General features: G+C 37.2%; 1 protein-coding gene across 4 annotated transcripts in view; it reads right to left on the bottom strand.

Annotated features, from left to right (window-relative positions):
- The window catches only part of LOC107040013 (protein sprint), a 43,079-nt gene that overhangs the window by 7,145 nt on the left and 20,929 nt on the right, over nucleotides 1–15,005 (bottom strand). For 2 of the 4 annotated variants that reach the window (XM_015259901.1, XM_015259902.1), the window contains exons 4-8: nucleotides 7,860–7,989; nucleotides 6,943–7,331; nucleotides 5,933–6,189; nucleotides 3,196–4,188; nucleotides 1,399–2,203 (exon numbers count right to left, since the gene is read on the bottom strand). In XM_015259901.1, coding sequence (XP_015115387.1) covers nucleotides 1,399–2,203; nucleotides 3,196–4,188; nucleotides 5,933–6,189; nucleotides 6,943–7,331; nucleotides 7,860–7,989 — 2,574 coding nt within the window. Of the gene's footprint in view, nucleotides 1–1,398; nucleotides 2,204–3,195; nucleotides 4,189–5,932; nucleotides 6,190–6,942; nucleotides 7,332–7,859; nucleotides 7,990–11,977; nucleotides 12,103–15,005 lie in introns of those variants that run through there. The other 2 variants (XM_015259903.2, XM_015259905.1) reach the window with 2 other exon arrangements.

Here is a 15,005-nt window from a genome sequence, read left to right as displayed (position 1 = left end):
TGATGAACATATTCTTGAATTTTCAATTAATTGGAAATAATAGTGTGACGATTAATAATTAAATCATAATTTTTAATAAGATTTCAACAAAATCCAGGGTAACTCAGAGTGTACCGAATAAAGTGCCTAATAAATTTCCAAGAAGCAAGTAACAAGTAGTTATAAGTCAATCTTCATCGACCACGTCAAAGGAAAATTAATCAGCCAATTACAAGGGGAAAGAGCTCCTGAACTGGGGGAAGGGGTTCTTGATGTGATTGAAGAACCTTCGAGGTAGTAACATGGCAAATTGTTCGGAAATTACAGGTATAAAATTTTAAACACAGAAGAGGAAGAGAGGATGAACCATCAATGAACTGTTGAATGTCGTTCAAGTGGTGGTACCTAACAGATCGATTACCCATATCTCGTTGAATCTTAAGTTGTGTCGATAATGAAGAGCTCTGGGACAGAATGTCAGTCTTTTATTCGCCTATATAAGAGTATTACCATTCCCTCCGATAAATTAGTGAATCATTATTCTTTCATTATTGTTAAGAATTTAAAAAATTCACATCTTTTGAATGATGATAACAGTAATGACGATAATTCCGCAGTTTTCTAGTACATTTTTTATAAATAGAAGAATTGTAGCGAAATATTCAACAATGAAGCTGTTATCACACTTGATCTTGATTATTATTCACGTCAACTAAAGAGTTTTGCAGTGTAAATAAAGAATTCATTAGTTGAAAATGAAATGATTGTGTAAACGACGAAGAGAAGGAATTTATTAACATGTAATAATCCCTTATTTTGAATGTGTCAATTATTCTTTTCACATAATTTTTAATCATCAAATTTATCAATTAAATTGGGTGAGAAAAATTTGAAGAAAATCATGAATTTTCAGCGTCATTAAAATTACATTTTGCACAGAATTATTTCTTTCAACATTTCTTCTTTATAAATAAATAATTGAAATTGTTTAAACATTCAGAAATCTAATTTTTTTATAAAAAAATTAAATCGATTTCTAATAAAATTCTGAATATGAATAAATCTGTTACGATTCCGTACAAATGATTTTTATGGTGGAAAATTGATTGTTAATAAATTATTTATATATTTTCGAAACTTAGAATTTTGAAATTATTTAATCAATCTTCCTTCATAAATAAACTATCTATTATTTTCAGATTTTCAAAATGTTTTCTAACGGTTTAATATCGAGATTGAAATGTAGACCTCCAAAATTTACAATTTATTTGTTGTTCTAATTCAAATAATAAAATCACTGTGAAATGATTTTATTATTTAAATTAGAATACAAAAAAAAAGCCAAACTACTTGTGTATCCTCAACCCATTTCCCCCTTCGCAACTGACGTATCTCCCCAGAATAATGTCCCCAAATTACCTCTGAAAAATGATACTCTGGACATTAACACTGCTGTGCCCCTTGAACCCCTCATCCCTGGGGAATTTTCTCACAGCAATATCTCCCGAAGTTTCCGACCCGCAGTCAAAATCCGTCTCATTCTCAGTCTTGCCAATACTAGACTCGTCCACCTCCTCAGTGTCATTGTCCTCCCTGCTCCTGTATTTTTTATGTACACTATTGTCATTGAATTTGTTCTCCTCGCCATTGATCTCCTTGTGCTCGTCGTCATTCGTCTCGTCGTCCTCATTCCCAATGAACTCCCAGCTGGAGTCGACAGGCCACGAGGCGTCAGTGGACATCTTGGCTCGCACCTTCGGTGGTTGGACAGGCTTAGCCCTCGTCGGGCCCTTCTTCTCCTTGGCGACGAATCTCTTCGACAGATTATCCACCGACGATGAAATGAGGGGAATTTTGTCCTCTGTCTCCTCACACTGGGACCAATCGATGGGATGCATCTGATTGCTATTTGCCGTTGGTGTTTGAAACCAACCGGGCTCGCTGTGTCGATATTTACTCGTTAAACATGAGCTCTTGTGGCGTCTCCTTGTGACAAAACCTCTTCCTCCCTGCTGAATTGCATCGGCAGGCTCTGCGTAAAAGGGACTGCTCAATTTAGACTCCGGTGTCATTGGACTGTTGCTCTCCGATTTTGTGGACATCACGGTGAGTTTTGTTTTTGAGGATGCAACGTTGCTTGGACTGTTCAAGGAATTTGCTGAGCAAACTCGGGAGAGGAGATCGGGCCGACGAGGAACGATCGAGTCGTCCGGGGATGTTGAACCTGCAATCATTAATTATTCGATTTTACTCGCGGGTTCGGCATTTTTTTTTCGATTCGAATAAAATTATTCAGTAGCGAAGAGGTACTGGTAATAATTTCGATTTTTCTGTTCGATATTGCCTGTTGGTAATTTTCATTCAATTTTATCTGATTTTACAGTGGAATTTGAAGGCAATTTCAAGAGAATTATAGAAAAAAGCCGGTTTGAATTTTTGGGTGAAGTGTTTTTTCACATTTTTGTCTAATTGTTGGATTGTTTAATGAGTTTATGCATTAATTTTTTTTCTTGACTCTGAGTTATATCTACACTCATTTTTTTGGTTAATTTGGCAAACGCTGGATTTATTTAACATGAGCGTTTTAAAATTGATAATCTCTCTTCAACATGACTATTAAAAAAATTCGTCAATCACCCGCTAACGAAAAAATTCTATTGGATTTTCTATTAGATTTTGGCCAATTCTATTAAAAAATTCCGCAGCTTCTCGCCTGTTTTTTTAGACAGAAATGTTCATTGGAAAATATTCTATAGAAAAAATTAATAGGAATTCTTAGGCTGTAATTTTTCACATTTTTCTGTTTGATTTTTCTAATGAAAAAAGGAGAAAAATGAAATTTAAAAAGTTGAATAAATTCTATTGTTTTTTTCAATAGAATAATTTCTGAAAAAATTTCCTCTTTAAATTTCATAAATCTTCCTCCAAAATTAAACTTCCTATTTTTTTCTAGATTTTTGAAATATTTTCCAACGCTTCAATTCCACTGGAGAAAAAATAGCCAAAGTACTCGGACATCCTTAACAAATGAAATTGGACACAAAATTTAATTAAGCCAATTAAATATTAATTAAATTGCGTGAGGTAAATTTGAAAAAAAATCATGAACATTCAGCGTCATTGAAATTACATTTTGCGCAGAATTATTGTTTCAAACAAAAAATAAAGTACGAATTTCTGATGTTTGAATAAAAAAATTTAATATGCGTGTCATACCCCTCGGACTCTTATTCTCCACAGTAGGTTTAAAACTGCTAAACTCGGGACTAGTAATCTCCATGTAACTGAGCTTCTCCCTGGACCTGTCAGCCCTGTCGCCCCTCAGCAGCATGAGTCGATCCCCACTCACCGAGTCCCTGAGGCCACCGTCGCAGGGGCTCAAAATCCTGGACTCGGGGCTCCAACAACTCGAGTTGTTGGACCTCTCATTGGTCCCCCATATGTCCTCATAATCCGACACCTTGTCCCCCGGCGAGCTGCGGCAATACGACTCCAGGATATCCGACTCCTGATAATGCTGTGAATTCTTCCTCGCCTCACGGTCCTTCCTCCGTCGCGACTTGCTCGTCGACGATGGCGTAGCTGGTGACATCATACTCGGGTTCCTCGACCCACACGTGACTAGTTTTGCCGACGGTGACATCACCGGTGACAATTTATGACTCTTCCCCATGTAATTTGGCTTAATGCTCTTCTCCCCGTTCTCCGTATAATCTGTCCCATTATTTTGATTCACGTTTAGTGTTATCACTGTTGTTGTCGTTACTGTAACGTTACTTTGGCACTGACTTGCACTGGGTTTTGCCCATCTCGGTGGCGGTGGTGGGGGTGTTTTTGTCGTTTGACATTGCACAACTTCCTGGTGTCCCAGAACGATTGTTTTAATGTCCAAGTCTTTAGGGGAAGTTTGATCGTTCAAATTCGCCTGAATACCCGAGTCTATTGTCGATCTTGTGTCTGTGGGAATGAGAACGTTGTTTTCCACGTTATGTACAATGGGGGAACGACGGCGAACGCTTTGCACGAGGTTTGGTGATATTAGTTTCTGGCAATTTTTGTCGGCTGAGAGGATTATGTCCAGCTGGGACTTTTTGGCCTCCAGGGGCTCGTTTAGGTGGGTCAAGTTGAGGGTGTTGGGTGGAGTCGGTCGAGGCTGGCGGGGAAGGGATGAGCCGAATGTGCCTGTTGTTCGGCGTGATGAGATGCTTGCTGAAAGTTTACAGGGGGTGAGTTACTCGGCTGGTTGAGATGAGTGCGAGGTGATTTATTGGGATGAATCGAGCGAGATGTGGTAAGTCGTAAGCAAACAGGGCGGAGAGAACGGAATAAGTACATTTCTCATTGCTGGATAAATTGTGAATCATCTGTGGGGTGACGTTTTTTGGGGGGAGGGGGAGTTTTTTTGGTGGACATTTCGAGAGCTGTGGAGATTGGGCTGGGTGAGCCGATGAAATTTCGAATTTGTGTGAAGAATTGGCCGATTTTTTTTGGGAAGAAAATTTAATTACTTTTTTCACGTGGAATTTTGGGGTTTTTAGGTTGGTTTAGAGAGAAATTGGAGGCGGATGTAAGTGAGGATATCCGAGTATCTTTTAGAGTTTAGGACGGACATTTGCAATCATCAAAATTTTCAATTTAATTGCGTGAGAAAAATTTGAGAAAATAATGAATATTTTGCATTTTGCACAGAATTAATTAATTCAAACAAATGAATGAAAGAGAAATGAATAAATAATGAATAATAATGAATTTGTTACGATTACGAACAAATGATTTTTATAATGTAAAAATTGTTGTTCATAAATTATTTATAAAAATGCTCGTAATTTTCAAAAATTGCGATTTTTAAGTTATTTTATTGATCTTCCTCCAAAAGTAAACTTTCTAATTTTTATCAAATTTTTAAAATGTTTTCTCACGGTTCAATATCAAGATTTAAATTTGAATAATAAAATTTTTGTAAAATGTACGGAAATTTGAGGTAAAATGGGGCTTAAATGACTTCCATTCTAGAAAAAATAGCCAAAGTACTCGGATATCCTTAAATCAACCTCTAAAATCACATATGAAAAATTTTAACTGAAAAATCTAGGGAATTCACTAGACAATTCTACAGGATTTCTATTGAATTGTCTATTAGTTTTGGCCGAGTCTATTGAGACGTTCAATAGAAAATATTCTGTACAAAAAGTCAAAAGAATTCGATTTTTCTATTTTGTTTTTCTTGATGAAGCGAAAAGAAAAATAGAATGAAAAAAAAATTTGAAAATTTGAACAGGAAATAGTTCAGACGATTCATCTTTTTACTGATGAGTGAAAAGTGTCTTCATGAAAAATGTTTGACGTATATAAAAAGACGAGACAGCTCAAGCTGTTGTTCCAACGTGGATTTCCACACTTTTGTTTGAAATAACGTGACTCTAGATTTTTTTTCACCAGTGACATGGCTCCAACGTTGAAATCCACGGGGAGCTGACTCTCCTCACTCTCTCCACATCATTCAGATTGGATTAAATTTAGACATTGATGGGACAGTGATGTTGCGCAATCATTGAGAAACGACGGGTATTCGATTTTTTTGATTGACATTCTTGAAAAATTCTTAAATTAAAATGTGCCTGTCATGATTTTCTTTTCTTTGTCAGTCGCTCATTAAAAAAACCGTCAATCCATCGGACATCTGTTCCTCACGCCTTTTTCACATAACAAAAACATTTTCACCGAAATAAATGAGTAGAGACTCAGCTCTAAGTTGAGTTTTCCAGCAATATCTCCGAATCTAAGAGAGATAGTCTAATTTTTGTCATAACCTTTTTTGTAGCCCTCAATTTTCCCTACAAAAAAGGTCATGACAAAAATTAGACTATCTCCCTTAGATTCGGAGATATTCATTGAAAACTAATCAACAAATCCAGTTTTTTAATTTTGATGAAGAATTATTGGCTAAACTTACTTGAGTCATGAGCAGATATTGGCACCAGATTCAGCACGATATTTTTATCATCATTGTGTCCATCATTTCCGGCATGAAAACTCGCCAGACTAGATCCATTGCTGCTTGTCGTACTGCCGGCACTCTCTGGTGATTTGGGATTTGCCATGGGATATCTCCAGAACTCCTGACCCAAAAGCGCCAGCGATGACAGCTGCTGCCTATTCTTGGCATCGCGCATCGCTCGGGGTAGGGTCAGTTGGACAGGTAACTCGTCACTGCTTGACAATACCCCCAGGAGAATTATTATTAAAGTATTTCCGAGATACCATGAAACATCTTCTTGAAATTGTGAGTGAATCACACGCATTATTGCACTATTTATGGCAATTGCTGACTGTAACGGGCAAATAGGGCTGTGAAAATAGACTCTAGGCTACCAGAAAATTTTACAATTCCAAGTGCTGCATGACAATTCCATTTGCCTTGCACTTTAGGAGACGCGAGGGAAAACAAATCGTTGAGTGCGAAATTTATCGTTTGTGAGTCAATTTCATTTGGGGATCAATTCTCCCTGAACAGACTCTTTTCATAGGGGATTAATTAATTAATTATAAAGATTCTCAAAGAACTAAAAATAATATTTTTTTAATAAAATCAAATAAAATAAAATTGAGAATTTCTCAGTCTTGAATAAACAATTCAATTGAATTAAATTGAAACATTTAATTTTATTTGAGGATTAATTTTTCCTGGAATTTTCCTGGACAGACTTTTTGAAATACGGGATAAATTAATTAATTAGTAAAAAATTAATAAACTGTAATTAAAATCAATTAATTAATTAATTAGAGCTACAAAAAAGATCCTCAAAGAATTGATAATAATGTTATTTTAATCAAATAAAGAAAATAAAATTGAGAATTGCTCAAAGTCATGAATAAACAATTGAATTAAATTGAAAAATTACACAAAAAGAAACTTTCAACTTAATCTCACGAAGATAAAGTATCCGGAATATTGTTACTCACCAGCACTGCGCATAGTGCGCTATGAGCGAAGGAATGTTATCAAATCGATTGTCACTGGTTTCAAGGCTCAATTTTCCTTTATTAGCTTGAATGAGGTAATGCTCAATGTAGGGACCCTTTCCAGAAGGCAGTCGGACGGACAGTGCCATTGTGTCACTCTGACTCGACTGTCTGACAACAAAATTCCCCTCCTCCTTTCCCTGAAGAAGGTGAAATGCTCCGGCTCTCTGAATCCCAGGGAGAAACCATATCGGATGGGACCTTATGATTCTCTCGATCAGTGTTATGTCACAGGCCACTTCACTTCCTGAGTCTGAACGTGAGGATGACTCAGCTGTTGATGTACCGTGAACTGAGGAGCCACCTTCGGACGACAGGGATTCCGAGCTCTAGAATTTTTTGAGATTAAATTTTTTTTAGTCATGATTTTATGGAGAATTAATAAAATATTGAAAACGAAAAATGAATACAAAAATAAAACGTGAAAAAGAAAATTTCATTTCATTATTTGAGTAAATAAATAAATGAATAAATGAATAAAATGAATAGTTTACGATTTTTTTTTCATTAAATAAAAATAAAAAATATAAAATAGAATGAAAAAATCAAATTGTTTTAGTTTTACAAACTGAAGAAAAAAAAATTTCAACAATTTTCACCCAATTTTTATATTCAGCAATTAAAAAAGTCAATTGAGAACCCGATGTAACTAAATACGTAATGAAGGGGACAGGAGTAGAATGCAAATCCAGCAATTGGCCGACTTTTTCTGCCGAATTCCCCAACAGGGAAAAACATGACATGACAAATTGTAATCGCAGGAGCTTCCAATTCCCGAAGGGTTTTTCCCTCAATGCAACAACAATGTCGAATTTGATTGATTGCGGTTTACCCCATTCCCTGACAATGAATGGTACCTGATTTACATGGTGCATGTGGTTCAATTGGTGCTGCATAAGGGGATTTGGTGGTGGAGTAGCAGGTGATCCATCGACCTCGTCGACAGTTCTACGTTGTTGCAAGTAAGGTTCCAAAAATACATCGTTTCTGGAAGGGTAAAGATAATATTAGGAGAGTAAACACGATTTTAACATTTTGTTTTAGTATTTTAGGAGATATCGAAATAGATCGCATGACGCGAGATTGACAAAGTCAAATTTCACGATTTTTTCCTGTTTTGAAGACATTTTTTTCGTCAAAATGAGTCTTAATTAATTCCATTTGTGTCACTGCATAATAAGGGTCAAATGTGTCATTTGACCCTCAACTAAAACCGAAAAAAAATATATACATATCTAGATTGCGCTAAGTAGTCGTCGTTCTTGCGGTTTCATTCAGCCCCGTTTTCCCCTGATCATTCATCATGATGATCCGTAAATCCCGAAACCAGAGGTAATTTACTGCCGAAATTCCCCGGTTCACCCAACATTCAAACCCTTCCGCCAAAGCCCATGGACTCCCAAGCATCCTAAACTCTCCACTATAATTAATCTTACCCCCAATTTCCCCATTCCTATTCAAAATAACTCGGGTTCCATGGAAAATTCCGGGCTTCGAGTTGAAAATTTAAGGAAAAAAATGTTGGAATCAATGCAAATGTATGCAGAGCATTCGGCGCAATTCAGAAGACTTTTTTGGATTTAATTGAGGATCTAATGGTTGTGGGGGTCAAGGGACAAATGATTTTAAGGGTCATTTGACCCTCAATTCCAGAAGTCGTTGAAACCTCACGACCATTTGAACCTCAATTAAAAAAAAAATCCTAAATTGTGAAGACTTTTTTTACTTTAGTTGAGGATCCAATGGTTCTGAGGGTCAAGGGTGAAATGATTTTAAGGGTGATTGGACCCTCATTGAGGTCCCTCAGAAGTCATTTAAACCTTATGACCATTTGACCCTCAATTAAACAAAAAAAAAAATTCCTAAATTGTGAAGACTTTTTTAAATTTTAGTTGAAGATCCAATGGTTGTGAGGGTCAAGGGTCAAATGATTTTGAGGGTCATTTGACCTTCAATTCCAGAAGTCGTTGAAACCTTACAATCATTTGACCCTCAATTAAACCCAAAAAAAATTAATAAATTGTGAAGACTTTTTCTGGTTTTAGTAGACGATTTAATGGTTGTGAGGGTTAAGGGTCAAATAATTTTAAGGGTCATTTGACCCTCAAATGAAGAAGTCATTTAAATTTTACGACCATTTGACCCTCAATTAAACAAAAAAAAAATTCCTAAATAGTGAAGACATTTTTTGGTTTTGGTTGAGGATCCAATGGTTGTGAGGGTCAAGGGTCAAATGATTTTAAGGGTCAAATGACCCTTAAAATCATTTGACCCTCAATTTCAGAAGTCGTTTAACCCTACGACCATTAAACCCAACAAAGTTTCCTAAACTATTCTAAAAATAATCGTCTTTTCTGCTGCTCCATTCGCCCCCAATCATTCATCATCCCAAAACCCAAATCCCAAAACCATAGATAATATACTGTTGAAATTCCCCGGTTACCCCGACATTTAATCCCCATCACGAAAGCCCATGCACTCCAAAGCATCCTAAACTCTCCACTAGAATTAATTTTCCCCCCAATTTCGCCATTCCCATTGAAAATAATTTGCGTTCCATTGAAAATTCCTGGCTACCTCTGCCCCTGCACTGCATCGCCCCTCGTTTTAAAAATTCAGGAAAAAAATGTTGGAATCAATGAAAATGTACACATAGCATTTGAGGCGAATGTTCGTGGGTGGCCACAAGGGGGGGGGGGGTTGGCAAGGGTGAAAACGCAGCGTTAAAGAGAGACAGCGAGTGAACAGTGTGGCTTCACCAGTCTCTGAACGGGGGTTGCCATGGCGATTGGAGGTTCTCAACACGTGCTATGATATTTTCCACCGGCTATTTGCCGGCATTACCATTTCTCCACCGCTGTACAACCATCGTAAAGCGTAACTCAACGTTATCACCAATGGCTCTAGCATTACTTTGTGCATGACAACAAATTCCCCAAGCAATTCAACCAATTTCGTATATATTTATTTTTCGTCTCCTCCGCACATTTCACTGATATGGGAGAAACGTTATGGGCGACATTGGATAGCCCTCTCTTAGCTGTTTCCCGTTACTGGAGCACGAACGTTGAGGAGTAGAGCGTAGAAATGAGAGAGAGGACGGAGAGAGGACAGCGAAATCGAAGCTCAAGAATGGATGCTTAAGTTTCACACTGGCAGTCAGAGCGAAACGAGATTGAATTACAACACAGTTGGTTGATTTTACGACATTAGCTTGTTGTGGGAAAAAAAATATATCAATTACTTGGGAATTAATTGGGGATGTGGGGATACCCCGGGGGTTTGGTGGGGGTGAAGTTGAAATGATGGGGAAATGGATTTGTTCTCAATTATTATGGGGGCATTATTCAGTTGGTAAAATTCGAAGGAAATTTTTTGGGTACAGGAGAGCATTATGGGGTGAATGAATGGAATGACAGAGGGAAATTGACGCTGAGTCAGTGGTAATCTCGAGAATCAGGGGTTGTAGGAGGAAATGACATGAGGTCTTTCTTGCAGGTGAGAAAATTCGAAGGAAAACTCGACAGGAAATGTCACTGATATTTTTCGCTGGGGCGATTACTGCTTTGAGAATTTTTGACTGAAATTTGGGAGTTTCGCGGAGTTTTTAAGGAATTTTGTTATTGATATTTTATCATTTGATGGGGAAGTGCTGGAAATCGCGAATTTCTGTTTAATTATTATCGGGAGAATTAACGGCAATTAGGAAAATTCAGGTGAATATATCATTCAATATTGAATTAGTCGAAAATTTTCGGATAATTTGGTACTAAATATTAATCTTTCGGTTGAAAATTCAAGTAATTTGGAAAATTGGCGTTTTTTGCTGCTCAAAAAAATTGAAATAAAAAATTTAAAAATGAGAAAAATATAAATAAAATTTAATTAAATCAAAAATTCAATGGAAATTTATGTTTTAATGAAATTGTTTTAATGAGATTAAAATTTTATAGAATTTTCGGTGAAATTGAAAAAATTTATTTTCTTTTTTCTCTCTGAATTGAATGTCCCTCTCCTGAAAATTATTTCTAAACTGTGGCTGAAATATTATTTTCTCTCGCAACAGCGTATTATCGAAATATTTGCAGAGTAAGGCATATCCAGTTGTGATTTTTAAACCAGAAATCATGTAAAATGAGTGCATTTATATGAAAAACTATCGGTGGCAAGAAAAATTGTTTTCAAAACTATTTTGTGGGCTAGCATTTTACTCTAGAAACCTTCATCGATATGATTGCAAAAAAAAAAAACCCCCGCAAATTCAAGGAAATTTGACAGTGAATGTTTATTTTCACTTGAAAATTCATGTAAATTGTGGAATTTTCGTCTTCCTGCGGCCGAAAAATTGGAACTTCACCTGAATTTTCTGCGATACTTAAAATTCCATTGACTTTTTCCCCTCAAATCGAATTAAAAATCATTTCCCGGAAAATTCAGCAAAATTTTTTTATCAATGTTCTCGGAAAAATTCTCTTGAAATCAATTTTGCAGCTGACAAAATTTCCCAGAAAAAATACATGTCGACATTTTTCCTCGAACCCCCATCGTTACAATTGCACAATTACGCAAACGTGCAATTCGGTTGTGAAACGGTAAAGCAGTTCAAATCGATTTCAGTTTTTTAGGAATATCTCCGAATCTAAGGGAGATAACGAAATTTCCGTAATAACCTTTTTTGCAGCCCTCAACCGGCCCCACAAAAAATGTCTCAACAAAAATATTGCTATCTCCCCTAGATTCCGAGATATCCACCAAAAACTGGCCGATACTAAAAATCCACTTAACCCGTTCCACCATTTCGCTATTGAATTCCCCTCAAACCTTTAAAAAAAAATCTTCCATGTCTCCCTCAACATCGAGACGACCCTTAATCACGCGAACGTAAAAAAATTCGCTACCGACTGCCGCGTGGCCCATCGAAACGGCCAGCACTGATCACCCCCCAACCCCTGAAAGACAATAATCTTATTTTTACCTTCTCACAGATATTTCAGCATAACGACCCCTAATCCCTCGACTTGTTGCGTTCCTATCCCCAGCAGGGCTCCTGCAGAGTGTGAGAATATCCCCACTGATATTATTTAAAAACGGTGGAAGCATGTTTAAAATCTCCGAGCGAAACCCCAAAAACCCGTCAACAAATTCACGTAATAAAAAGCCCCATAACACTTGAATAAACCACTTCCCAGCTATAAAATAGTCTCCCAACTACGGCCCCCGCATGAGCACTTGCCCGGTGTATCTGACCCTTACGTCAAACGTGTCAGACGGCAGTAAAATTAGGCACTGGGCTCCGATGGCGCTTAGACAAGAAGGCGTGGAGGGAGTTGATGACTCAACTCGGCCAATAAAAATATACTCATACAACAATTGAACTACAATTGGCCATTAAATTCCCAGCAACAAAACGTTACTTATACTTTTAATATCTTCCAGGAACACGTGTGCATCCCCAGTAAATAATGCAACAAACTGACACAGATGTTCATTCACTGGCTAGAGGAAGGAACAACCTTCTTTTCTCTCATTAACTAAGAATACTACTGTATATATCACAAGAAATTAATTACAATTGCATTTGTTTTTTAATACTTTTGGATTATTGAGCCTTCGCGAAAATTAATCACAACGATTCTGAGCTAATTTCTCTGGTGATAAGTGACGTTGACTTGGTTTATTCTCTTTTCTCATTCTCTTGATCGGTGATTTTTGCGGTGAATACCGAGCGTGGCACCGGTCGACGTCGGACTGGCTAGCGGCGGCGTCGGTCGGCGTCGCTCAACGGTGGGTGATAGAAAAAAGAACAGGGGAATGGGGTGGGAGGTGGCGGCGGCGTCGATGACGTAGGGGGCGTCGCGACGCCCTCGCACACAAGCACAGGGTTGTACTGGGATACCCAGCTATACAATATCACCCTCTACCATTATCTGTAAATTACAGCTGCAGGGGAATGCTTCTTTTAATGAAAGTGAAGTTTTCGCTTTGAGAGAGGAGAGATTAAACGCACTTCTGTCGTAAAATCCATTGGGTTGAAGTGGATGTTCATTTATCATTCATATTCATCGGGTGGAAGTCGGTGGGAGGCTTGATGCTTTGAATAATCGGGTTTTTTAATTGAATTTACACTTGGTGGTTGAGCAAAATAATGAGTGGTGACAATGATTGTTCGTCAAGTTGAATTCATTTTTGGTTAAAATATTTCTATCAATGTTGATGGAATAATTGAACTGATTTTTAGGAATTCGAGGGGTTTCTCAATGAAATTGTGAATTTTCACTGGTTCCTTAAAATTTCGTAAAATTATTCATGAATCTTTCTAAATTATTTTTACTCAATTCAGTACTTTGCTGAGTTTTTGAAGAATATCTCCGAATCTAAGGGAAATAACGAAATTTTCATCATAACCATTTTTGTAGAGTGGATTGAGGCCTACAAAAAAGGTTATAACACAAATTTTGCTATCTCCCCTAGATTTCGAGATATTCACAAAAAAGTGGCCAACAGTCAAAATCGATTGCAACCCTTTTACTGAATTTAATTCCCAATTTTAATGACTGCAAATCTCCAAATAATAGAGTGTCCCCAAAGCAGTAAAACCCACTGCATCCTCAATGAAAAAAAATTAAACGATGCCATTAATTTCAAAAAGGTTTCCCCCCTGTTCTCAAACATCTCTAATTAGACGAAAACCCGCCAACAATTCGTGCGAAATGAGCATTTCACAGCGACCTCAACAATGTAAAATTGTTTCAACGTGAATGTACACCCGCCAAGGTCTAAACAAACAAAACTTGTTGGTTGATGAAAACAATGAGGAATAACAAAGAATATTGTTCGTCAAGTGAAATTAATTTTCCGTTAATTCCGTTAATTTTCATTATTTCTATAAGAATATCTCCGAATCTAAGGGGGATATCGATATTTTTGTAATAACCTTTTCCATCCAGCGAATTTCGGGCTACAAAAAAGGTCGTGACAAAAATTTTGCCATCTCCCCTCGATTCCGAAATATTCACTAAAAACTGGCCACCGGTCAAAATCCACTTCCCCCCTTTCACCGCTTCGCTACTGAATTTAATCCCCAATTTTAATGACTGCAAATCTCCAAATAATGTAGCGCCCACAGAGCAGTAAAACCCACTGGATTCTCAATGAAAAAAAAATTAAACGATGCCATTAATTTCAAAAAGGTTTCCCCCCTGTTCTCAAACATCTCTAATTAGACGAAAACCCGCCAACAATTCGTGCGAAATGGGCATTTCACGACGACCTCAACAATGCAAAATTGTTTCAACGTGAATGTACACCTGCACTCGCCGAGGTCTAAACAAACAAAACTGGAAATTCCCCCGTTTATTTCCCCCGCGTCAACATTATTGATTTTTTTAAACACTTCCGGTATTTTTCATGTGCTTTTTCCGTTTGTTATTCCACCCTACTGTGAAGCAGACATGTAGGGCAAATGAAAAAGCACCTCCCATCCATCTCGCAGCATTTTTTTTCTCCTCCTCACGTGTTATTTCTTCATCTCTTCGATCACCGCCGGCCAGCCCAACTTTGATGATTTAAGGATCCAATAAGACCTCCAATAAACGCTTTTTCCCACATTTTAATTAAACCCCGCGTTACGATGATTCATCCCCGGCACTAATAACCCGTAAAAATGAGGCGAGAGAGTAAAAGGGCTCATGATAAATTTCATCAGAACAAATTTATATGTAAAGTGAAGTGGAGAGAAAAAAAAATATGCAAAAAATTGTTGGGAAAAAGCTGTAAAAAAGCACGGGGTCGTGTTCTCCATGGTGGTATATGCGAGTCAACGAAAATTCTTGTCCTTTCTATATTTAGAGCTCATATTTTGTCGGCTGGCAGTCTCTCGAGGGCAACTACAACACGAGGAGGTATACACCGTTTCGCTTAATAGCAGGGAGGAGGGCGGGGTGAATTTCATCTCTGTGAAATGAAAAAAAAAAAAAAAAAAAAAAAAAAAAAAAAAAAAAAAA

The sequence above is a fragment of the Diachasma alloeum genome, unplaced genomic scaffold (genome assembly GCF_001412515.2).
Source record: "Diachasma alloeum isolate Michigan unplaced genomic scaffold, Dall2.0 Dall_scaffold_00315, whole genome shotgun sequence".
Lineage (NCBI taxonomy): Eukaryota > Metazoa > Arthropoda > Insecta > Hymenoptera > Braconidae > Diachasma > Diachasma alloeum.
This window is presented reverse-complemented; position numbering and strand designations above follow the sequence as displayed.